Consider the following 25,346-nt stretch of genomic DNA (forward strand, 5'->3'; position numbering starts at 1 on the left):
TTATGTAATAAGTGACTGGACTAGCTATGATGTTCTATTTCTCTCATACAAAGGCATTATAGAAGCAAAATATCAGTGCTAGACTGCTCTCAGGCTCGATAGCTGCAGCTACTTTGTATAGGATCATTCTGGAGCAAGGCAGAGGGACTGAATGTACTGTGACAATCCTCAGTGTAGAAGGGATTGCCATGGGTCTCCTATGTATTCAGGCTACTGCCTACTGGAGCAGCTCTTGATGCCTAACACAGTTGGGAGGAAATTAAGGAAATGTAGAGCAATCAGGTGCAACAAACCTCCACTGATTCCGGGATTGGGATTGGAGAAACAGAAGATAGAATTAAATCAGGCAGACTTTGCTGCACCCTGGTCCGCAGTGTGTACGTCTGGACAGAGCTACTGACTGAGACATGGTTTCCAAAACTGAGGAAACAAGTTGAGAAGGTCTTACAAAAGCTGGAAGCAGCCTGACAACTGGAGAGTTGATGATATGGTAGGAGAAATAGCCTGGGACCCAAACAAAATCACTGTCACCTGATGTACAAATTGATATTCAAAGTGCACTGCTTGTTACAAAAAGGCTCTTCAGGGCAGAAATTATGTCAGCTTTTCCTTCTTTTGTAGCTACTATTTGTAGCTAGTACCATGATCTCTCTATATAATAATAGTTCTAATTTTGTTTTCTAATTGTACCTGTTACTCTTGGTTTTTTTTCAGTTGTAGACTACTGTGCTTTGGATAACCAAGGTTGCCAACATGAATGTGTTAACACTGAGGACTCCTACTACTGTAGATGCCATCCAGGGTTCATTTTAAATCCAGACAAAAGAACTTGCAGAAGTAAGTTATGATAAGGTTTAAAACTGAAAAGTTTGTTCTCCTGCTTTCCAGTTCTCAGCAGTAATTCTCTCTCTGTTCCTGAGAACACTGAGTTATATGTCAAATATAAAAAATGGTTAGAGTGCCCCTGAAGCCAAAGATCATAAAACCAATGAATGTTGTTTGAGGGTTTGTTTGGGACTTTTTTTGGAAGAACAAGGGTCCCTTCTACGGACAGGAAGCTCTTAACATGAGGCCAGGATCCTTTTCAGATAGTAAAAGCCAAAAGCTTTATCTTGCATAGTCTTTTTGATGATCCAGCTTTTACATTTAGAATATCATCTCCCTAGCTAGATAAACAAACAAAAAAAAAAGATCAGTCTGTACAAAGCAATTTCTCCTCACCTTGGTTTGTGAGACAAGTTAAAATTAAATCGGGCAAGTAGTTCCACCGTCATTGCAGCCTATTTTTCCTATGAATTTTCCTCAGTACTGAGTTGCGTTGTGCATTTTCTGATACCTTTTGCCAAAGCTCTGGGGACATCAGTAGCCTCTATCAAGCTTCCATGTTTCCACCAGGTTATAGCTTTGCTGTTTGTCTTTTGTCAATTTTGATTGATACTGGGCTAACAAGTTCAAAAGTTAGCAGAGTTGGAGGTGGAGGGGAACTGACAGACCAGAAAACACTCTTGCCAAGTTTTCCCTTCCTTGGGAAACCAAGCTAAAATCTCCGCAGTGTTAAATGTCATAACTCACTTTCAAGAAATGTGAAGGGAAAATCTGAATGTATACTCCTAGTTGCCTTTCTTTAGAAATATGAACCTTGATAAAAAAAAAAAGGTTTTGTGTCTATAAGAACATAAACTTTATGTGCTTTAGAAGAGTGGAACTGCTGATGTTAGTCGTGAATTTAGCCTATATTATTTAATGATGTGAACAAACATTATTTCTCAAAAAATGTATCAATACAGCATTGTATTTCTGTGGGTTTTACAGTCTTTGGGGTACTTGAATCTTTATAATGAGACACTATGTTACTATCGACTGTATAATATATTATGGTTGGTATGTTTCACTTAATTTTAGCCATGTAGAAAGAAAGCATCTAATACAGCCTGGATGATCAAGGAAAAGAGACATGAACTTCTAGAAGGTGATTGCTTGCACCTCTCTCAGACACATATTTCTGGAAGAGCCTACATTTTCCTGACTGTGCAGAAAGTATGGATATGACTTGCCACACTAGACACCTAATTTTTGGATGGCTAAAGTTAGGGGAGTTGAATCTCCCTTTTCACCATGGGCCAGAGTACAGCTGATACCAGTTCATGTTGCTTGTAGCTTATATGCACTAGCCCGTTTGTCAGTGTTTCTCAGCTAAAGGCTAGCTAAATTCTCTTATACTTCCACATGTATTTCCACATTTATGTAGTCTGGAATAATCTTAGTATAGTGTAAGTGCTTTCCAATACCCAAGCAAAAATTCTTATTGATTCCCTCAATTTAAGAAAGTGGATTTTAAGTAGTGTTTTCTCCCCTGGTTTGAACTGATCAAAGACCTTAAAACTATATAAACATTTTATATATCTTGAATTGGTTTTAGCTTATGGTCTAATCCTATGAATCACTTTAACCTGTTTAAATTGATGAGTCACAGACTGCTGGAAGCAGAGAGAGTGTTCTGGGACAGTGATATTTCAGGTTTGTCCTGCCTTTACCTGCCTTAGGTATGTATTGCTGGAGACAGGATATTGAGCTATAGACTTTAAGTCTGACCATGTGCTGCTGCTCTTATATCAGAAGAATAAACAATTTTAAGTGTTGGTTGGAAGGGACCTCTGGAGGTCAGCTACTTCAGCCTCCTCTTCAAAGTGGCACTGTCACAAACCATAAACAAGGTCGGCTGTGGTTTTGTCTCACTGAGTCTCGAAAAGCTCCACAGATGGAGATTTCAAAACCTCTCTGGGAAGCCAATTCCAGTGCTGCACTACCCTCCTAGTGAAAAACTTTTTCCTCATGTCCAGCCTGAATGACCCAAGCCACAGGTCGTGACCATTACCCCTTGTTATATTGTCTGGCACTACCACGAAAGGTTTAGCTCCATCATCTTTGTAACTGCTGACAACCAGTAATTGTAGGCTGCTATTAGATACTTTCTTCACCAGACTAAATAAGCCCAGATCCCTCAAGCTGTCCTCTCTAGTCATGTGCTCTATGCCGCTGACAGTCTCAGTAAGTCCCTGCTGGACCCTCTTCAATTTCTTCTCTTGAACTCGGGGTGGGGGGGGATGCTGGACAAAGTATATCAAGTGCAACCTCACCACTGCTGATTAGAGGGGGATAGTAACTTCTCTCAATCTGCTTGCTATGCAGCACAGTATGAGGTTTGCATAATTTGTAGGGAAAGCACACTTTTGGGTCATATTCAACCTCACACCTACTATAAACCTCAAAGTCCTTTCCTGCAGAGCTGCTGCTTAGCAACAGTGTCAGGGCCTGGAGAGCACCACCAGGCCTTCACTGTCCCTGACCTCCTCCCTGGGGCCTCCCCACCCCTGCCCAGGCCCAGGACCCCATTTCACCCCAGCCCAGGGCTGTCAGTCCCTGCCCCAAGATGCTGTAGTGGTGTCGGTCTCCAGACTCACCATGGCCCTGCCCCTGCCTGGCCATGGGCCCTGCCATCACTGACCCTGACCCCCAAGCAACTGCCCAGCCTGGCCTCAGCCTGGCCTCAGCCCCGTGGAGGCACCCGATGCCTGGGGCTGGAGCTGCTCTGGCTGTCCCCAGCTGCCCTCACAGGGCGGTGAAACGGGCCCTGGTGGCAAGGGCCTGCCCTGCTGCCACAGGGATCCCCTTTGGCTCCTGGCTCCCCATCCTTTAGCGAGCCTCCAGCCCTTGCTGCACCCTGGCAGCTAGTTGCTTCCCAGTCTGTACAAATCAGGGGTGTTTCTGCCCCAGGTGCAAAACTTTGCAATTCTTGTTTCTGAACTTTGTAAAATTTCTGTTGGTCCAATCCTCAAGTTTATCAAAGTTCCTCTGTATTGGAGTTGTGATATTTGCTTTCAGTCACTGTCCCTAATTTAGCATCATCCACAAATTTGCTGAGAGTGCACTTTGTGTCATCGTCTATGTCACTGATGAAGGTGTTTAACAATATGACCCCCAGTACTATCCCTGTGGTACTCTGCTCCTTAGCAGTAACCAGCCAGACATCAAGCCATTTATTGCTACCCTTTGAGGCTGCTGGTCCAGCAAATTTTCATGCTACCTAACAGTCCATTCTTCAAGCCCATACTTTGTCAGCTTCCCAGTGAGAATGCTGTAGGAGACAGTGTCGAGAGCTTTAATGTCAAACTATATTACATCCACTGTTCTCCCCTGGTCCAGAGAGCCAGGCATTTCATCTTTTGAAGGTGATCAGGCTGGTCAAGCATGATTGTCCTTGCTAAATCCATGTTGACTGTTCCTGATTCTTGTCCTTCGCATATTTGAAAATAGATTCTAAGAGAATGCACTCCATGATCCCAGGACTGAGATGAAGCTGAGTGACCTATAGTTCCCTGAATCTCTCTTCTTGCCTTTTTTAAAGATGAGTGTAATGTCAGCCTTTTTCAGTTATCGGGGACCTCTCTCAGTCCTGATGGGTATTCACAGATGATAGATGGTGGCCTCACAATCACATCAGCTAGCTCTTTCAGCACCCCCAGGTAAGCGCCAGTCAGACCCATAAATCTCTAAGTACTCTCTAACCTGTGTTGCTTGCTCTTCTCCTTCCCAAACTGTGCTGGTACACGTGGAGATCTGGGAGAAGGCTTTGCCTGTGAGAACCAGGAATAAAAAAGGCATTGACTACTTCAGCCTTTTCTGTATTGTCCATCACTAGGTTGTTCCACCTTCCAACAGCAGACCCACATTTTCTCTGAATTTCCTTTTACTACTAGCATACTTGTAGACTCCTTTCTTACTACCCTTAGAGTACGTCACTAATCATAGCACTAGCTGGGATTGGTCTTTCTGATTTTGTTCCTAAGTGCCTAAGCAGTGCTTTAATACTCCTCTTTTTTCTTAGTCCTTGTTTCTACCTCTACTAGTCTCCCTTTTTGTGTTTTAGTTCATTAAGAAGCTCCATGATTAACTGAGCAGATTTCCCAGCATGACAGTATCATTTGTTTCTGAACTCTCAGTAAGTTTTCTTTAAAAAACATCTAGCTCTCCTGGGCACTGTTTCTCTTTTTGGCTCTTCCACAGGGGATTCTTCCTTGCAATTCCCTGAATAAGCTGAAATCTGAGCTTGTAAAGTACAGAGTCTTACCTCTGCTCTTTCCCCTCTCAGCCTACATTTCGAACTCAGTCATTTCATGGTCACAGCAGCCCAAGCTGCCATCTGTGACCGCATCACCACCAGTTCTTCCCTGCTTGCAAGCAGCAGGTCAGGCATTGTCCCTCTAGAGTTTGTGTTAGGAAATTGTCACCAAGGCAGTTTAGGAACCTCCTGAATTGCCTGCACAATATGTCTGTTGTCTTGCTCTTCCAGCAGGTGTTTGGACAGTTGAAATTCCCAATATGTGTACAAAAGCCTGTGAGGTGGAGACTTCTGCTAGTTGTTTGTAGAAAGCCTTATGCACTACAGCCTTTGGTCAGGTGGTCTGTAACAGACCCCACCACCGCCACCATGTTCTCAGTGTTGTTTCCCACTCTGATCTTGACCCAGAGACTCTCAACAGGCACATATCCAGTTTCATATTGGACCTCTGTGAAGCTGAGGAGCTCCTTAACATGTAGCACAAAATTTGGACACATTTGGAGCTAAGGGTGACAACAAGGCAGACAGGGTCAGTAATGTCTCTGACAAAGCATGCAGTCCCACAATACCCAAGGAAGAAGAGCAGAACAGATCCTGTGACAGTAACCAGGCTCAGCCAACAGTCCAGTGATTACCAGACAAGTCCGAGTGGTCCAAGGTCAAGCAAGGAAGTCAAGTCAGCCATTCTGCAAGCCAGGATCAGCAAAGTGCAAGGCTGGGCACAGGCAAACTTATTCCATAGCTCAAGCAAGAACCAAGTGCAAGGGCCTTAGCTTAAATGCAGCTCCCAAGCAAAGGGGCAGAGGCTGCGGACAAGGCTTCTTACAGCTCTGTGTGTCTCTGAACACAGTGGCCATGTTAACTGCATTCTGTTTTGTTATGAATGCTTTAAATTAGGTTAAAATTAAGGAAAAAAATACCATCAGGTTGCAATTTGAGAAAAACAAAGTGACTAGGCATAGCCATAGGGATTGATTCAAAAGCACTAATTAGGGAAGGACAAGCAAATACTGTGCAAAATCATTCTCATTCAAGATGCATCTTCTGAATCTAAGCATAAATAAAACTTATTAAGGCACTTTTCCTCACACTTGATATCTTCTGAGCCTTGCTAATAAAGTAAAACATGAAGAAAGGAACTGGGTAGCTTTTAATGCTGCAAAAGTTAAGACATGAGATCTCTTCAGAACAAAAGTGTGTCCGAGTTCCCATATGTTATGAATCACACTGGCTTTCAGTCAGCATAAACAACATGAAGGAAGAAGCTTCAAATAGCTGGATTTAAAATGTTTGTAAATGTAAAACCTTTAACATAAATTTCTACAAATTTGGCTTACATATTGAATCTCAGGGACAACTGCCAACTAGCCAAGACTCACACTCATGCCAGACCAGATCACTGCATCAGGAAGTAGGCTTAGGCCTTGGGCTCCAGCTGCCAGGCTCTTGTGATTATCTCAGCATCCTGGCTTTCCTTTCAAGATAGAAAGTAAGCTGTAGTCCTTATGGTTGCAAAGAAAAGCTTGAAAATGGAAATGTTATCCGTACAGTCATGCATGTCTTACAAATATTTTCACTGGGAATCACTCCAACCTTCTCTGAGTGAAATGCAGGGAACGCAGCTCATGAGAGGAACCTTGCCAAACACCAGTAGAGTACTCTTTGTGTGGCAGGAAGAGAAGAGAGCAGCAAATTTGGATTATCAGTCAAGCAGCTAGAGTTAATTCCTGGCTGCTAAGTTAACTATTAAGAGGATTCTTGCCACTACTGCTGCTTCCTTCACTGCTCGTGGGAGGAGAAAGGCTCCTACTCCTCCTGAAGACCTGAAGCTGAAGAACAGGTTTAGTGCCCTCCAGGATGAGGAGGAGATGGGCATGGCTGCCAGGGAAGTAACCGGGACAACAGACCCTGTGCCCTACCGGAACACCCGGAAAAAGCGGCGGGTGATTGTTGTGGGGGACTCCCTGCTACAGGGGACGGAGGCATCTATCTGCCGACCTGACCTCTTGTCTAGAGAGGTTTGTGGCCTGCCGGGGGCTCGTGTGAGAGATGTCATGCAAAGACTGCCAAGGCTCGTCCATGCTTCGGACTATTACCCACTGCTGCTCTTCCATGTGGGCGCCAATGACACCAAGGGCAAACTGCAGACCATCAAGCAGGATTTCAGAGCTCTGGGGATGGTGGTCAAGGGTCTGGGAGCCCAGGTCATCTTCTCCTCAATCCTGCCAGTGAGAGGGATGGATGAGAGGAGGAGGAGACGGACTTTCCAGGTTAACGACTGGCTGTGCCGCTGGTGTTGGCAACAGGGTTTTGGTTTCTACGACCATGGGACCCTGTTTGAAGATCGACAACTGATGGCGAGAGATGGGATCCACCTCACGAGGCGGGGCACGCAGGTCTTTGCCAACAGGTTGGCCAACCTGGTAAGGAGGGCTTTAAACTAGGAAAGATGGGGGAAGGGGAGAGTTATAGTGACAGGGTAGTTGGCAAAAGACTGCTCAAGTCAGGATGCCTCCAGCAGGTGAATGCAGCCAGGGAAGTGCGCATGGGATGTGGCTATGGAGGACCCTCTTGTATCCCTCCTGGGAAACCTGCATGCTCGATCACCTCCCTGAAATGCCTGTACACCAATGCACGCAGCTTGGGGAACAAACAGGAAGAACTAGAGATGTGTGTGCGGTCGCAGGGCCATGATCTCATTGCCATTACAGAGACATGGTGGGATAGCTCGCATGACTGGAGTGCTGTCATGGATGGCTACGTACTTTTTAGGAAAGACAGGCCAGGAAAGCGAGGTGGTGGAGTTGCTCTTTATGTGAGAGAGCAACTGGAATGTATTGAGCTGTGCCTAGGGGTGGATGAAGAGCGAGTCGAGAGCTTATGGGTAAGGATCAAAGGGCAGGCTAATAGAGGTGACACTGTTGTGGGTGTTTACTACAGGCCACCTGATCAGGATGAGGAAGTGGATGAGGCCTTCTACAGACAGCTGGAAGTAGCCTCACAATCCCAGGCCCTGGTTCTCATGGGGGACTTCAACCACCCCGATATCTGCTGGAAAGACAACACAGCTAGGCACAGGCAGTCCTGGAGATTCCTGCAGAGCATTGGTGACAACTTCTTGACCCAGGTGGTGGAGGAGCCAACAAGGAGAGGTGTGCTGCTGGACCTCGTACTAACAAACAAAGAAGGGCTGGTGGAAGATGTGAAGGTTGGGGGCTGCCTTGGCTGCAGTGACCATGAGATGGTGGAGTTCAGGATCCTGCGAGGAGGCAGCAGGGCACCAAGTAGGATCGCAACCCTGGACTTCAGGAGAGCAAACTTTGTCCTCTTCAGGGATCTACTTGGAGGAATCCCATGGGTGAGGGCCCTGGAAGGAAGGAGTGTTCAAGAGAGTTGGTTAATATTCAAACATCACTTCCTCCAGGCTCAAGAGCAGTGCATCCCTATGAGTAGGAAGTCAAGCAAAGGAGGCAGGAGACCTGCATGGATGAGCAAGGAGCTCCTGGCAAAACTCAACCAGAAGAAGGAAGTATACAGAAAGTGGAAAGGGGGACAGGCCACTTGGGAGGAATATAGGAATGTTGTCAGAGTATGCAGGGATGCGACGAGGAAGGCTAAGGCCCGTTTGGAATTAAATCTGGCTAGAGATGTCAAGGACAACAAGAAGGGCTTCTTCAAATACATCAGCAGCAAGAGGAAGACTAGGGAAAATGTGGGCCCTTTGCTGAATGGAGTGGGTGCCCTGGTGACGAAGGATGCAGAGAAGGCAGAGTTACTGAATGCCTTCTTTGCTTCAGTCTTTACTGGTCAGGCCAGCCCTCAGGAGCCCCAGACCCTGGAGGCAAGAGAGAAAGTCTGGAGAGAGGAAGACTTTCCCTTGGTGGAGGAGGAGTGGGTTAGAGATCATTTAAGCAAACTTGACACCCACAAATCCATGGGCCCTGATGGGATGCACCCACGAGTGCTGAGGGAGCTGGCGGATGTTATTGCTAAGCCACTCTCCATCATCTTTGAAAGGTCATGGAGAACAGGAGAGGTGCCCGAGGACTGGAAGAAAGCCAATGTCACCCCAGTCTTCAAAAAGGGCAAGAAGGAGGACCCAGGGAACTACAGGCCAGTCAGCCTCACCTCCATCCCTGGAAAGGTGATGGAGCGGCTCATCCTGGAAGCCATCTCCACGCATGTGGAGGAAAAGAAGGTGATCAGGAGTAGTCAGCATGGCTTCACCAAGGGGAAATCATGCCTAACCAATCTGATAGCCTTCTATGATGGAATGACTGGCTGGGTAGATGAGGGGAGAGCAGTGGATGTTGTCTACCTAGACTTCAGCAAGGCTTTTGACACTGTCTCCCATAGCATCCTCATAGACAAGCTCAGGAAGTGTGGGCTAGATGAGTGGACAGTGAGGTGGATTGAGACCTGGCTGAATGGCAGAGCTCAGAGAGTTGTGATCAGTGGCACAGAGTCTAGTTGGAGGCCTGTAGCTAGCGGTGTCCCCCAGGGGTCAGTACTGGGTCCAGTCTTGTTCAACTTCTTCATCAATGACCTGGATGAAGGCACAGAGTGCACACTCAGCAAGTTTGCTGATGATACAAAACTGGGAGGAGTGGCCGATACGCCAGAGGGCTGTGCTGCCATTCAAAGAGACTTGGACAGGCTGGAGAGGTGGGCAGAGAGGAACCTCATGAAATTCAACAAAGGGAAGTGCAGGGTCCTGCACCTGGGGAGGAATAACCCCATGCAGCAGTACAGGTTGGGGGTTGACCTGCTGGAAAGCAGCTCTGCTGAGAAGGACCTGGGAGTGCTGGTGGACACCAAGTTAAGTATGAGGCAGCAATGTGCCCTTGTGGCCAAGAAGGCCAATGGTATCCTGGGCTGCATCAGAAAGAGTGTTGCCAGCAGGTCGAGGGAAGTGATTCTCCCCCTCTACTCAGCCCTGGTGAGGCCACATCTGGAGTACTGCGTCCAGTTCTGGGCTCCCCAGTACAAGAGGGATGTGGCACTACTGGAGCAAGTCCAGCGAAGGGCCACAAAGATGATTAGGGGACTGGAGCATCTCTCTTATGAGGAAAGGCTGAGAGAGCTTGGCCTGTTTAGCTTGGAGAAGAGAAGGCTGAGAGGAGATCTTATCAATGTGTATAAGTATCTGAAGGGAGGGTGTCGAGAGGATGGGGCCAGACTCTTTTCAGTGGTGCCAAGCGACAGGACGCGAGGCAATGGGCACAAACTGAAACACAGACACTTCCATCTTAACATGAGGAAAAACTTTTTCACTGTGAGGGTGACAGAGCACTGGAACAGGTTGCCCCGAGAGGTGGTGGAGTCTCCTTCTCTGGAGATATTCAAAATGCGCCTGGATGCAATCCTGTGCAATGTGCTCTAGGTGACCCTGGTGGAGCAGGGGGGTTGGACTAGATGATCTCCAGAGGTCCCTTCCAACCTCAGTGATTCTGTGATTCTGTGATTCCTTCAAGAGGACAGATGGTGTCTTCTGCTTGTATTAGGGAAGGGGAGTCCCAGTTGTTGTTCTTTAGCAGGATAAGGAGTTGGAAAGGCCCCTGTTTGAATTGTGGGTAGGTTCACATAAGTTGTGGCTGGTAGAGGCCTTCTGTTAGCATCCTTAATCTGGACTGTGTTAATGAAGCCCAGTGAAATGTGCTTGTAGTGTTCCCAACATAATAGCCTCAAGGTTCCAACAGAGATAATAAGATATATTTTTCACCTTTTGTGGTCATCTTGATGATCAGTTACCCAGGAAAAGTCTGTCCTGCATGTTGGATATCCTTGAATTAGCAAGGATTTGAGCAGCTAGATGCCACACAGCACCATGTAGATATACTAATTTGGGTCCGGAATGCATAAACCTATATTCCTGTGGTGCACACACGTGGCTTTATGGCTTCTGTCTCTTCATGCAAACCTTATTTTCAATTTAGTTTTCAGGAACCAACTAAGGTACCTCTGTGTTGTGTATATGTGTATATGCCATCATAAAGAGCTTTGGGAAAGAAAATGTTCTTTGGGAAAGAAAGTATATACAGTGGAGTTCATATGGGACAAAATAATATTCTCAAGTTTTCTTATAAAGTCACATTCCACTTTATTTGTCCTGAAAATATGGTTATTTTATTATTGTCAAGGGCTTTCATCGTACATAAAGGCTAGTTGCATTAAGCCACCATGCATATAAAAAAGAACAGTCTGCCTCAGGAGGCAAATCACCTCTGGAATTACAAAGTAGTCTCTGAATGTCAGTTATGGTTCTTTGGTAAGGTATTCAAAAGTCCCTAAATGTCTTTAAAAACATAACTTACTTGATTTCTGACTTGTTCATCTATTTTTAGCAGTGTTGGAGGATCGAGCCCATTCTTTTACTAGTATAAGTTAACTAACTCCACTGATGTAAAACCACGTGATGGCCAGACACTGTATCTAAGTAAATGTCAGATTCTTTGACTTCATTAATTGTGTTAGACCCTATGGGGTACTGATCTCAATGATTACAGCACAGTTATTTTTCTTTTCTAAGGTACTTTATATGCAAGTAGTAGCTGTTCCTAGACTTTGCATGTCTTTCCTCTCATGAACATTTTAAATGGGAGAACTATATAGCAAACACCCAGACCTGTTAAAACATCGATACTCCCGATGAAGTCCTGGTTTGATCTACTGAGTGCAGCTCAAAAGCGTGCTTGTGCATTTATTACAGATCATATCTAACTTACTCTGAGTAAAATAAAGAGGTAATTTGCTAGGAAACAAATGAGACAGCTTATGGGCTTTAGCTGCGTAATATCAAGGAATATTTATGATTTTAATTTCAGCACTGCATGTTATACATGTGTTCTCCCAGAATTCATTCAAGTAATGTGCATAGCACATCAAAGTGTACTTAAGTACGGCAGATATTTGTAAAAAAGGGACATTATATTTTCATGGTTTGAAACAGTATGGTGAGAAGTCAGATTGGTGCCTAGAAAGGTAAATACTAAGCAGAAGTAAATAAGATATCTGTTTTTTACCTAATTTATTTCTGTATACTCCTCACTGATGCATTGTTTTTCCCATTTAGGACCAGACTATTGTTCTCTGCAGGACCATGGCTGTGAACAGGAGTGTGTTAATACAGATGATTCCTATTTTTGTCAGTGCCAAGATGGGTTTACACTTAATCCAGATAAGAAAACATGCAAAAGTGAGTAATTCTTTGGACATAATAAAGTTTGTCTGCTTTTATTTGTTAAACCTGCTGTGAATAATTTCCTTTCTGGAAAGATGAAAGTTTTCTCTATAATTAAGGTTGACACGAATCTTTCTTTATGAATTTGAATTTTAACCTGAGCCAGTCATGCTGGAAGGATGAATACACAGTTTGCTGTTTCATGGACTAGATTGTATATTAGACTTTTTCTTAAGAGATCTATGGGAACCTGAGGAGTAATGTTGGAAGGCAGTGGCTCAAAACCAAGTCCATTGCTTATTTGAGACATTCTGACCTTGTTTTGTAGTGACACAAACAGCTGTTTTTTAAAATATCACCCTGCTTGACTGAGCTGGTCTAGCCAATGACTATACTACATACTCCAGAAAGACTTTTGTGTTACAGCTCTTCTTGAGTGGGAGCCTAGAGTCACAGCAGATTTTTCATGTGATGTTCTTAATGCTGAGGGAGCACATATTCAGTCAAAAGAACAAGCTTGACCTGATGACTCAGTAGAACTGAGTGGGGGGGATTATATCACTGATATGTTATGAATAGGAGGCTTACCTAGAGCAACATATTTTTAGGCCCTCATAAAATTTATCTGGAGTTTTTGGAACTGTGTTCTCTTTCAGTCTTAAAGATGCTTTCTTATGAAGCACTTTTGTCTACACAGTGCTGTTTTTCACAGCAATCCTTGCAACCATGTTCTTTATTATCTATATGGTATTTTAACACATTCAGGATTTATAGAATGGATGTGCTTGGTGAGCATAAGACCAAAAGACCTAGTTTTGTCTAGAATATTTATTGCCAAGGCTGTACTTGTGAATTAAAGGCAAATTGCAACTCTCCTTTGGGATACTTTTCCCTAATTTCCAGAGGCTTTGGATCAGGCTGTAAATCTGGTGACATTTTCAGAATCAAGCTTCTATTCCCAAACTGTTTATAAGAAGGCTAATGTTAGATAAGCTTATAAAATAAATCAGAACATTTGCATATAGGCCCTCTTTATAAATCAGGAAGAATACATCATTGTCAACAAGCACCAGGCATTCCTCCTTGCCTGTGATGCATTGGTTTTGATGATTAGTTTTGATGACTACAGAAGCAGGGAGTGTGGGAGTCGAAAGTCTTGCCTAGCCAAGCAGTAGCAATCAGCCATCAGATCAGCTGCTATCCACAGCTTTAACTGGTGTCCAAAGCAGAGAATCCAGTACCATTTAAGAAACATGGGCTTTTCTAAGCCATTTTTTTGGAAGCCCTCCTGTTGGCTTGAACTCTTCAATGCTTTTCTCTCTACAGAAGTAAACTTCTGTGCTTTAGGTCAGCATGACCCAAAAACATGAATGTGTTAACACTGAAGAGTCAATTGTATGCAAATATCATCCTGGAGATGCCCTAAGACATGATGGCAAAACGTGCAGCACTGAGTGTTCCTCATAAACTGCAGCAAAGCAGTGGAGTGAGGTGTGAAAAGGAGAGAACACTCCCAGATCCCTTTTGAGATCTCCCTGAGCTATGTAAATCTCTGATACTGTAAAGTCTACTAAGAGCTAGCTCTAATGAAGTAATGCTGGAGTAAGATCCTCATCCAGTAGAGAACTAATGCATCATCTTCTATAATTCAAGTAACTGGAAAAATGTATTCAGCCAAGGTGTCTAACATAAAGGCAGTGCTTACTGTTAAAACATCTGTATCATTGCTACATGCTATTTAAACTGCAGCATGCCTAACACTAGTGCTGATTTGTACGGACTTCCTCCTTCCATATGTTTACACTGTCGGTGATTGTCTGATGAAATGCCCTCTGTTGATAAGAATGTTACTAAGGGAGAGGTCAGTGTTCCAGCAGAAAAACCCAACAACATTGCCCACTTGTAGTCACCCAGTTTTCAGAAGACACTTTTTCCCTGAGAACCATTTTGCATGCTTAACACACAATCTAAAATATTGATAACATTTTTCCCTGATGTACTTATGTCAAGGGAGCACTCAGTTACCAAAATTAAGAAAGTAGATAGGTCAAGGGTAATTATTTTTTAAATAAACTATTGGTGATAAAGCAATATTTAAGGAAACACGGATATGTTTTATATATGTTAGTTACACAATTATTTGGTTTGATTTTTTTAAGGGGCAAGAACTCAGCAATTTCTAACAATTAGATGTTTTTAGGCTATCACAAGTTGAATTTTTAAAAATAAATATATCCCACAACACTAGTTACTTTTGAAAATATATCCCCTTTCTCTTCCTCTACCCCTTCCCCTACCCCTTTCCCTTCCCTTCCTTCTTACAATAATTTTTACTTATATGCATATTAAATCATTAAATCAAATTTATAGTTATACTAGTTTCTGAAGCCTGGCAATTAGCAGCTTTCTGATGACTCCAGTCCTTGAAAGAGTGTGCTAAAAGATTCTATGTGAGAACCCAAAGTATTTAAATGTTAAATTCACATTAGTATAGGTGTATGTATTGTAAAAGATGGTGCCAAACTGCAGATGCAATTTTTCAGAAAGGATACTGGTTTTTTTATTCTTTTCCCTTTTTTTCCACATTCTTCTTGTGCTCTGAGAAGTTACACAAGTCTCTTCGTGATGATGTAAACTCATGGAAAAAGGATATTGTTCCACCTGGAACTTGCTTTAACTAGTAAAAACTTCAGTCTCGGCTTTGCTTGTTCAGGCCAACATTATCTCTAATTATGTATCTGGACGAATTCCTGCAAACTCATTACCTAGTTAAATAAACCAATAAACAAAACCATTTAAAGCTAAGATATTTTATTATTAAGTATACAAAGCTTCTTTTTTTTTTGATGTAAACAAATAGCTACAGACATGTCTGCTTGCATCTGTAAATAATTTGCAAATAGGGACATACGAAACTTTGTTTGTGTCTGAGGGAACTCCACTAACTTCAATCACGTAAAGCTAAAGCGATTTGGGCCTATATAACTAAAAATAGCCACTAAAAAGTCAGCAATAAAATGTTATGAAGAAGTTCAGTATAAAGCTTTTTTCCTAAAATGTGCTTTTTCTATACTTACAGAGTCAGCAGATTGCACAGTACATTCACAAGTGCACGTATCTTGCCTGACTGCTTTGCTGTCCCTTGTATGAGACAACACAGATTTTAAACCCAAATTCACCTCTCTCTCTCTCTCTCTCTCTTTCACACAAACTGCTGCATACAAACATTCAAAAAATATTCCACTTTATCTTACTTGGAAAAGGAAACATTTCCCTCACAAAATTGAAGAAAAGGAACATGTTCCGACACTCCCACACTCGTAATTTGTATCTGTCCCCCGCTAGGCTTTAACTGATAGACCATGTTAACAGGATAAAGTTTTAAAAATGGTGATTTTTCATCCTATTAGAAAAGAATTCACAGTTTATGAAATAATCTGAAACTTAGTAACTTACAAAAGTTACTAATATTCCTACTTTCACTCTGAGAAAATTTTATGATGAGCAAAAGACTTTTGAGAGAGAGAAAGCATGATCCAGGAGGAAGACGAGGCAGGGCTCCAGGACTCTCCCTTCACTCTGCTTTGCGTTAGTTTTCCTTCGTGACTTTGGGCAAGGGAAAACCTGCACTTCATCATATTTGTTATTTGTTAAGTGGGGCTGCTGTATTAATTTCACTGAGCTGTTGTTAGTTAACTCACGTTATTCAAATAGGTGGGCATACTACATAAAAACAAAGCTGTACCGATCTTTTTCCCTTGCTCTGTGAAGGCTCCATGTACTAACTACAATGTCACAGTGTGTGTGTATCTAAGCCTCTAATGTGCTTTCTTCAATTATTAACACAAATCAATAGGAGTGGACCACTGTGCTGAAAGCAATCATGGCTGTGAGCAACTGTGCCTAAATACTGGCGACTCCTATGTCTGTCAGTGTTCTGAAGGATTTGTCATCAATGAGGACCTAAAAACCTGCACACGTAAGTCTTGTGAGAGCCTCCTTGATCTCAGCTCACCTGTGAAAGATTTCTGTTTTCATACAAGGACACGCCTTCAATTTATTCGTAAATCACAGAATCACAGAATCACAGAATGGTTGAGGTTGGAAGGGACCTCTGGAGTTCATCTAGTCCAAAACCTCTGCTCAAGCAGGATCACCTAGAGCATGTTGCACAGGATCATGTCCAGGCGGCTTTTGAATATCTCCAGAGAAGGAGACTCCACCACCTCTCTGGGCAACCTGTTCCAGTGCTCTGTCACCCTCACAGTGAAAAAGTTTTTCCTCATGTTCAGATGGAAGTGTCTGTGTTTCAGTTTGTGCCCGTTGCCTCGTGTCCTGTCGCTGGGCACCACTGAAAAGAGTCTGGTCCCATCCTCTCGACACCCTCCCTTCAGATACTTGTACACGTTGATAAGATCTCCTCTCAGCCTTCTCTTCTCCAGGCTAAACAGGCCCAGCTCTCTCAGCCTTTCCTCATAAGAGAGATGTTCCAGTCCCCTAATCATCTTTGTAGCCCTTCACTGGACTTGCTCCAGTAGTGCCACATCCCTCTTGTACTGGGGAGCCCAGAACTGGACACAGTACTCCAGATGTGGCCTCACCAGGGCTGAGTCACCTCCCTTGACCTGCTGGCAACACTCTTCCTGATGCAGCCCAGGACACCATTGGCCTTCTTGGCCACAAGGGCACATTGCTGCCTCATGCTTAACTTGGTGTCCACCAGCACTTCCAGGTCCTTCTCTGCAGAGCTGCTTTCCAGCAGGTCAACCCCCAACCTGTACTGCTGCATGGGGTTATTCCTCCCCAGGTGCAGGACCCTGCACTTGCCTTTGTTGAACTTCATGAGGTTCCTCTCCGCCCACCTCTCCAGCTTGTCCAGGTATCTCTGAATGGCAGCACAGCCCTCTGGTGTATCGGCCACTCCTCCCAGTTTTGTATCATCGGCAAATACTGCATTTCAGAAATACCTTAATAATGGTTTGAAAGCAGACACATGGAGAAGAAAGTATTGGGATGGACTTAGAAAAATGTTGAGATGACTGTAAATCCTAGCATTTTCAGAAAAGGTTTGAAAGACCTGTTCATCCCCAGGTGTTGAGGACAGTTTTTCAGTCATGTGGCAGATGTGTCTGCCAGACAGGTCATCTGACAGCAGTGTCCCCCAAACTACTTCATGTGTCTGGAGAAGGAGGAGGAGTGTGAGTACCATGCCAGCTTTACATTTTGCACTGGAGTCCTTAATACGTGAATAAAAATTGTCCTGGCACCTCTCCATCTTTTGTAAAATGATCATTAAGAATCACTGCAGTTTTGCAAAGAGCCGAATGGCCCCCTTTCCAGGAAAAATACATATAGAAAGGGGCAGGAGAAGAGGAATGTGAATGTATTTTGCCTATTGACTGGACCTATCCCTTCAGATTAGAGGGTTTGGGCCACTTTTGCTACAGATTTTGGAGGCTGTTTGTTTCTCAAGTTTTTTGAGTGTTGCAGCAGCTCCAGATTTTGCTGCTTTTCTTGCACTTGGGCAACACAGTTTCAACAGGAGTCAAACTGCAACTGCTTAGACACAAAAATGATGAAGAGTGAGGCAATTAGTGAAGGCAATTTGTTTTTGTCTTTGCCTTTGTCTTTGTCCTATCCTTTTTAGCCTCACCCAGTATCTTGGCAGACTTTGCTTCTGTCTGTCACAGCAGCTCTCCGAAAAGAGGTGGAAAAGTAATCATCTACTCTGAAAAGTAATCTACAAAAGCAGAGCTCCTGTATTGTACGTGTAACAGGGATTGGGTCTATTCAAAACAATTTATCTGAACATTTATCTAAGCAAACCACTGGAAATCCAGAAACAACCAAACAATTTTTGAGAGTTTTATCAACTTGCAAATGGAAAGACCCATTTCCTTTGCAGTAAAAAAGAGCTGCTTTTTCACTCTGACTGATTTGCCGCTAGGCGCTAGTTGGAGATCCATATGCAGCATTAAAACTGCTGTGGCTTCTGGAATGCCTTTATGCAATGAAACTGATCCCCAGTGAACTGTTCCCCTTCTTGCCAATGTACCCCTCTCCGCCCTTTAGGAGGATCTTCCCCTTAGGAACAGGATTTGTTCTGTTCCTGAGCTCCAGATGAGTTGCTAAAACCTTATAGACAACCTTTTTAGACCATCATGAAAAGAGTTTTGGCACTTTCGGATGTCCTGAATGAGCAGTTGAATGGAAGGGATTAACACTTAACACATACACTCCTAATGGGAAAATATCTGGGGAATCACAATTCTGGTGTCATATAAACAGGCACAAGTATCTTAAGACAGCTGTGGGAACACCTGAGTGGTAAATTGATTTTTGCTCTGACAACTAATTACATAAAAATGAGTGGCACTCTGTGTGCAGCCAGTAGAGAGTAGTGAGTGCTGCTTGCAGAATAACAGGGGTCTACATCTTTTTATTACAGAGAATAAATCATTAGGAAATTTGAGATGAAAAATGGGCCATATGTGACCACATTTGTCATTTTCAATTTTCTGCGAAAGCTTGCAGAGTCTGAGCCAAAACCAGCTGAGGTCCCTGAGAGTTTTCTGCTTGCTGCCACAGCAGGTGGGTCAGGCAAACAAGTGAGTTCTGGGAACTGCCACGTTCATATCAGATCATTTAGAGACTTTATTTAAAGAAGAATGTTCCCAAGGTAGCTTTTCTGGCTTTGTCACTGTCTATTATACACAATCATTGCTAAACAGAGTTTTAATTCAGTTGGTAAGTCTGGAGACATGCAGACTCTGATGAGCTCTGTTAACATGGGAAAGTAAGTTTTCTCAACTCTGCTTACAGCAACCGACACAAAGCATACCACAAGGCCCTCTTCCATTTTATTGAAGGTATACGTATGTTATCAGATAAGGAACTGATTTATTGCTTAATCAATTTAATGTATTTACATTAACTTGCGTATATGACATGCAAATACTAGAGTTAAAAAAATTGATTTGTTCATTCTTAATTTTTTTAATAAATCCAATTGCTCCTGCAGGAGTTGATTATTGTGCTCTGAGTGATCATGGCTGCGAACATTTGTGTATAAATGGTGACAGATCTTATACTTGTCAGTGTTTTGAAGGATACAGGCTTCGTAATGATGGGAAAACATGTAAACGTAAGTTATTATTCAGCAAGTCAACATTATATTTTTTGTGCACACATAGAAGAAATCTATAAGGGTAGGATTTGATTGCCTAATCATTGCTGTCCAGTGTCATTTTAAATGCTCTGTGGTTCCAGAAGCTCACAGTTTCTCCTTTGGTGTCGTATTTGTGAGGAGTATGTCAATGCCTTGGATACTCTAGGGCTTCTAAAGTGACACTGGATGCATATTTTAAGGCACCTGAATCACTCCCTAAATATCTGTGCCATATAAATAGTAGTTCTGAAATTGGACTGTTGTGGATCCAAAACTATTTAACTCAGATCTACCTTCTTGTATTGGACAACTGTAATTTACAGGAAAATGATAAACACCTACAAAACTTAACTCCAGGGGAAAAAAACATTACTGTTTCAGGTTTGAGCAGGTTTATTCCTGAAGATAAAAAGACAATTATGGAAAGAACTGTTTCTCATCAGAAAGTTTGCTTGAAATGTAGATGTGGGGTTTAGCTGCCTTTGTAAATCCCTGTAGGTCACTAATCTGCATGTTAGGGACACATGAAATTCTGTAAATTCTGGAATCTGAACACTACACTTTTCCTTAGTAACAACATTGTAAATTAGTAGAAGGATAAAGATGTATCTTTTTGTTACAGTAAAAGCTGACAGAGGTTGCTACAAAAGACTTGCAGGATGAGTCTAGTATAGCAGCATGGGCAAGAACATTCAGTAAGTGGGAACTGTAAGACTTTGCACATTCTGCCCGTAACTAACACAAATTTTTATCTATTAAATTATTCTCAGGTAAAAATACCTGCAAATCAGTCAACCATGGCTGTGAACATCTTTGTATTAGTGTTAACAATTCCTACGTGTGCAAGTGTCATGAGGGATTCACACTGAGAGAGGATGGGAAGACATGCAGAAGTGAGTGGTCTCTATTGAACATGTTTCTGTGTGCATCAGGCAAGGGAAAAAAAGAGGGTTATCCCTTCTTACTGCAAAAACATCCTTATGAAATCTACATTTATGAATATGTTTTCATTCAAAACCTATATATGGATATAAATGTCTAAATCATTCACAGGCCGGGACATCTGCAAATCAGTCAGCCATGGCTGTGAGCATATCTGTGTTAACAAAGATGACTCGTATGTTTGCAAATGTCATGAGGGTTTCCTATTGAGAGAAGATGGGAAAACATGCAGAAGTACGTACTCTGTTAATTACTGATAAACTTTTATCTACAGTAGGTACATTTGTGGAAGTGTTTAACCAACCGCACTTTCATAGTTTACTATCATAATACAGGGGTAGTGTTGTTATACCTTCTGGATCTTGTGAGAGACTCTGTGAACAGAAATAGTTTATTTTAATGGACAAACCGGTATGACCAGAGACAAAAAAACACAAGTGTTCAGGCACCAAGTGCTAGAAGTGCTTGCTGCCTAAATTTTTGTCCATTTTTTCTAATGATATCAGTTGACCTAATAAAAATAATTATTTCTCCCTGTATAATATGTGCATTTGTAGGTGTGCTTTAACCAAACATTCTCAACTGTTCTCAGGTAAAGATATTTGCAGTTCTGTTGACCATGGCTGTGAACATGTTTGTGTTAATACTGATGAGTCATACATCTGTCAGTGTTATGAGGGATTTGCACTAAGAGAAGATGGAAAAACATGTAGAAGTAAGTATCCTGATCTTTAATAGAAGTTTCCCTGTATAATCTGTGTTTTCATAGACATGTTTTAAGTACTGACACCCTTAATTTTTTCCAGATAAAGATGTTTGCAATTCTGTTGATCATGGCTGTCAGCATGTTTGTGTGAATACTGATAATTCATACATTTGCCAGTGCTATGAGGGTTTTGTACTGAGGGAAGATAAGAAAACATGTAAAAGTAAGTTATTTGATGTTTCTGCATATTTTGCAATCAGAGATCTATTGAAGGAACATATTCTGTTAGAGTAGGTCTTCTGATTTGTGATTTCCTCACACAAAAATAAGGAGAAATTATTTTACTAGGAACTTAACACTTCTAATCTTTACATTTTTGGAAATGTTCTCCTTAGTCAAACTATAGTAAATATCATCTAAATTATTCCTAGATAAGGACATCTGCAAATCAGTCAATCATGGCTGTGAACATCTTTGTGTTAATAATGATGATTCATACACTTGCCAGTGCCGTGATGGATTTGTACTGGGGCGAGATGGGAAAACGTGCCGAAGTAAGTAGCTTATCTGCATAAGCTAAGAAAGAAGAAATTTCATTTCCCTTTTATTAGGAGGTTATTCACAGGTTCACAGTGCTTAGAACAGAATGCTGTCTTCTACAGATCATAAGTTTTCTATGAATTAATTATTGCTTGAACTAAAGATATATTTTAGAAAACGAGCCAATTTTAAGTTTAGAATGTAGTTTTTAAAATGTGAACTTCACTTCTAGACTGAGTATGTCTAGCTTTAATCTTGAACATTGTATGTTGCTGCTTTTTTGTTCGATGGGTTGCAGTTCTAATTGCCCTGTGTTGTTCTGTGTTTACTCATGTAGACCATGACTTAGCTCTTAACCTGGTCTTTAGTAAACAACAAGCAGATGAAATTCCTTCAGGCTCTTTATATGTTTTCCAGTACTTTCATAAGTCTTCTCCTGCTCTCCTAAAACCTCTGCCAGTTATCAGTCTCCCTTCAGGGGTGTCACATCTGTACAAAGTCTTCTAATAGGAGGCTCAGCAGGGTCCAGGGTAGAGGAACTTTAACCCACCTAATTCTTATTTGAATCTACACTTTTCGTATGAACGACGATAGCATTGGCCTGTGTGACCGTAAGATTCTAGTAGAGCCCATGTTCAGTCAGTTGTCTACCATGGACCATAAGCTGTTTAAAACTCAGTCACACAGGTGTTGTCCCACATCCTGCAAGTACAGCCTTCATTCTTTGTTTCTAGATGTGTAAACTTACTTCTGGCTATTTAAAAATATGTATGGTTTGCTGGTACCCAGCTTGCAAAAAGATTCATGTCTCCTTATATCAGTGACTGCTCTATTTTTATTTGCCATTCTCTGAAAACTGGAGTAACTTACAAGCTTTGTCAGTGATTACTTTATATTTTCTTCTGTGTTGTTCATAAAAATGTGAAGTAGTAGAGGAGCAGGGCAAATTCTTAGAAACAAAACCATGTGACGATTCCCCATTTACAATTTATTCTTAAGATCTGTCTAGCCAGTGTTAATCCATTTAATGTAGCCTGTTTTCTTCATCAAAATAAATGCTAAGACTGATGCCTTACTGAGGTCTCTATTATATGAATGATATGGGCTTTACGAATCAGTTTTATAATAACTAAAAAAGGTACTGATTTAATTTTCCGTGATCTCTTTTTCCACAATGCCAAGTTGATTGATACTAATTTTCTTTCTTTGTTTTTCTCTAAATCAAGTTGCATGTTATCTATTCCATTATTTTAATGCAGATCAGTGTCAAACTGACAGGCTTACAATGAACTAGTTGTCCTTTTCAAACACTGGCACAACAGTAGTTTTTGTGTGTGTGTGTGTGTGTGTGTGTGTGTGTGTGTGCACGCACGCTTATATGTACTGGGGGTGGAAACTCCTCAGTGTTTTGGAGTTTCCTCAGAGTTCTAGGAGTTTCTGAAAAGTTACACTAAGCATCCAAAGAGCTCTTCAGCCAGCTCTTTTACAGCTCTTGGCTTCAAGTTACCTGGAATTGCTTTAAAAATGTGTGTTTTCAGTAGGTCTTACGTGACCTACTTCTCAGCTGATGTAACTCTTCATTTCAGTAATATCAGTAGCATATTTCACAAATTCAGATCTGAATATACTAAGTATTTTTACCTTTTCTGCATTAAGATTGGCAATTCTGCCATCTCTGTTTACTAATTAACCATATATTGGTAGAATATTTTTGTTCTTAATACCTTTAAATAACTCACTCGTGCTATCCTTGATTTTGTTGGCCATGCATTTCCCTTGTCCTTTATCTCAGTATGTCAGTGTTTCCAATTCCTAATATTTTCATTGATAGTAAATACTGTGAATTTTTCTTTCTGTCGTTCATTATATTCAAATCTTACTTTTATAGCTGTTTTTGATTTCACTTTCTAAACCATAGGATTAGGTTTTGGAGGGGTATCTAGTAAAATAGCCTTAAACAGTGCAATCATCATTCACTTTTTTTTCTAATTATTTCTCCTCCCACCCCAAAATGCTTCAGCTCATATTTGCTTTCAGCTATGTTACTTTTTAAGTAATATCCATATAAGTTTTTGGTTTGGATTTGATTCTGTCTGTAAACAATAACTGTGTCTGAGTTATGGCTGTATATAAGCTGATGCTAACTTTTACTTACATGATCATTTCTTCTTTATCTGTTAGAATGGAGTGTAGTTTAGATTTGTGATGTCTTGAATGTAATGCTTGTTGAGTAAGAAAATTGTCTTTTGTAGTATTTTTAGGAACTTTTCTATCAATCAGCAGCATGAGACCTCCAGGTAATATGCCTCAGACTGAAGTTCTTATGAAAATATTAGTTTTTCTTCCCTACACATTTTAGTTAGGTATTTTGCTCAAGAGCCAATATGAACTTGGCAGTCAGTGGTACGCACTCTTGATATGTAAAAGTAGTTCTCCATTAGCAACTGGAAATACTTCCTTTTGCATGGGAGTGACATGACAAAAAGAAACAGCTAATGGTGATAGAGGGCTCCCCTTCCTCCTACATTTTATCTGATTTTTATCTAATTTTTTGCTACTCTATCCTTCTTGAATAGGTTATGACCAATTGGTTTTAACATTGCACTCACAGCAAACATACCATCAATTTTCAGCAATACCAGTTAGATTTTATTTATCCTCTTAAATGAGTAGTTCCTAGTCTTCATTTTTTTTAATGCACTCTTGGCATTGATGTAAGATTCTTAATGAATTCATTTGCTTTATGTCCAATGGTGTTTTGCTTCATTTTGTTTTTATAACCATGAATTTGTGCTAAATGACTGTGCTAAATTGTTCCCTCCTTTCACCTTCTATTACTGCTATTAATATAAGGCCCTTCTCCTTAGACTAGTCAGATTTTTCCTAAAATGTGTTATTGGCAGTGGGAGGCCATCCAAACCATGCGGTTCCTTCGGTTCAGATGGTGATGAACTCATGTTCCATATAAGCTAAACTATCATTTGACTGGCCAGGAATTTGCCTTCTGTTTGCAGTCCCCCATCTTTCTTTGCTCATGGGATTATCCCTGCAGTCTTTGCACTTAAGAAAATGTTTAACTAGCAGACAACATTAAATGTTATCTAACTGTTCTCAGGCAAGGATATTTGCAAATCAGTCAACCATGGCTGCGAACATGCTTGTGTTAATGCTGGTGATTCATTTGTTTGCAAGTGTCAGGAGGGTTTCCTGCTAAGAGAAGATGGAAAAACATGCAAAAGTAAGTAGTTAGATATTTATTGGCATACTTTTTATCTGCAGTTCATGCATGTGTAGAAATGTATTGACCTGCAAGAACTGTCATCTGTTCTCAGATAAAGATCTTTGCAAATCAGTCAACCATGGCTGTGAGCATGTTTGTGTTAATACTGATGATTCATATATCTGCAAATGCCATGATGGATTCCTACTGAGAGTGGATGGGAAAACCTGCAAAAGTAAGTAGCATGAGAACTTAATCTGATGAATTGCACATATAATCAAGGCCTCTGCTGATGTGTTTTGACTACCAGCTCTTTTGTTTGCAGACAAAGACGTTTGCAATTCAATCAACCATGGCTGTGAACAAGTTTGTGTTAATACTGATGATTCCTACATCTGCAAGTGTCATGAGGAATTCATACTGAGGGAAGATGGGAAGACATGTAGATGTGAGTAGCCTGATCTATAAAAA

The 25,346-nt window shown here is 41.7% G+C and overlaps 1 protein-coding gene across 7 annotated transcripts in view; it reads left to right on the forward strand.

The window, feature by feature from the left end:
• MATN2 (matrilin 2) overlaps nt 1-25,346 on the forward strand; it is an 82,651-nt gene that overhangs the window by 42,137 nt on the left and 15,168 nt on the right. For 4 of the 7 annotated variants that reach the window (XM_067290347.1, XM_067290342.1, XM_067290348.1 and 1 more), the window contains 12 exons: nt 715-837; nt 12,192-12,314; nt 16,156-16,278; nt 19,321-19,443; nt 20,238-20,360; nt 20,521-20,643; nt 21,002-21,124; nt 21,216-21,338; nt 21,547-21,669; nt 24,771-24,893; nt 24,988-25,110; nt 25,186-25,323. In XM_067290347.1, coding sequence (XP_067146448.1) covers nt 715-837; nt 12,192-12,314; nt 16,156-16,278; nt 19,321-19,443; nt 20,238-20,360; nt 20,521-20,643; nt 21,002-21,124; nt 21,216-21,338; nt 21,547-21,669; nt 24,771-24,893; nt 24,988-25,110; nt 25,186-25,323 — 1,491 coding nt within the window. The remainder of the gene's footprint in view (nt 1-714; nt 838-12,191; nt 12,315-16,155; nt 16,279-19,320; nt 19,444-20,237; nt 20,361-20,520; nt 20,644-21,001; nt 21,125-21,215; nt 21,339-21,546; nt 21,670-24,770; nt 24,894-24,987; nt 25,111-25,185; nt 25,324-25,346) is intronic. The other 3 variants (XM_067290344.1, XM_067290345.1, XM_067290346.1) reach the window with 3 other exon arrangements.

Source organism: Apteryx mantelli, chromosome 2 (genome assembly GCF_036417845.1).
Source record: "Apteryx mantelli isolate bAptMan1 chromosome 2, bAptMan1.hap1, whole genome shotgun sequence".
In the NCBI taxonomy this organism is placed as follows: Eukaryota; Metazoa; Chordata; class Aves; order Apterygiformes; family Apterygidae; genus Apteryx; species Apteryx mantelli.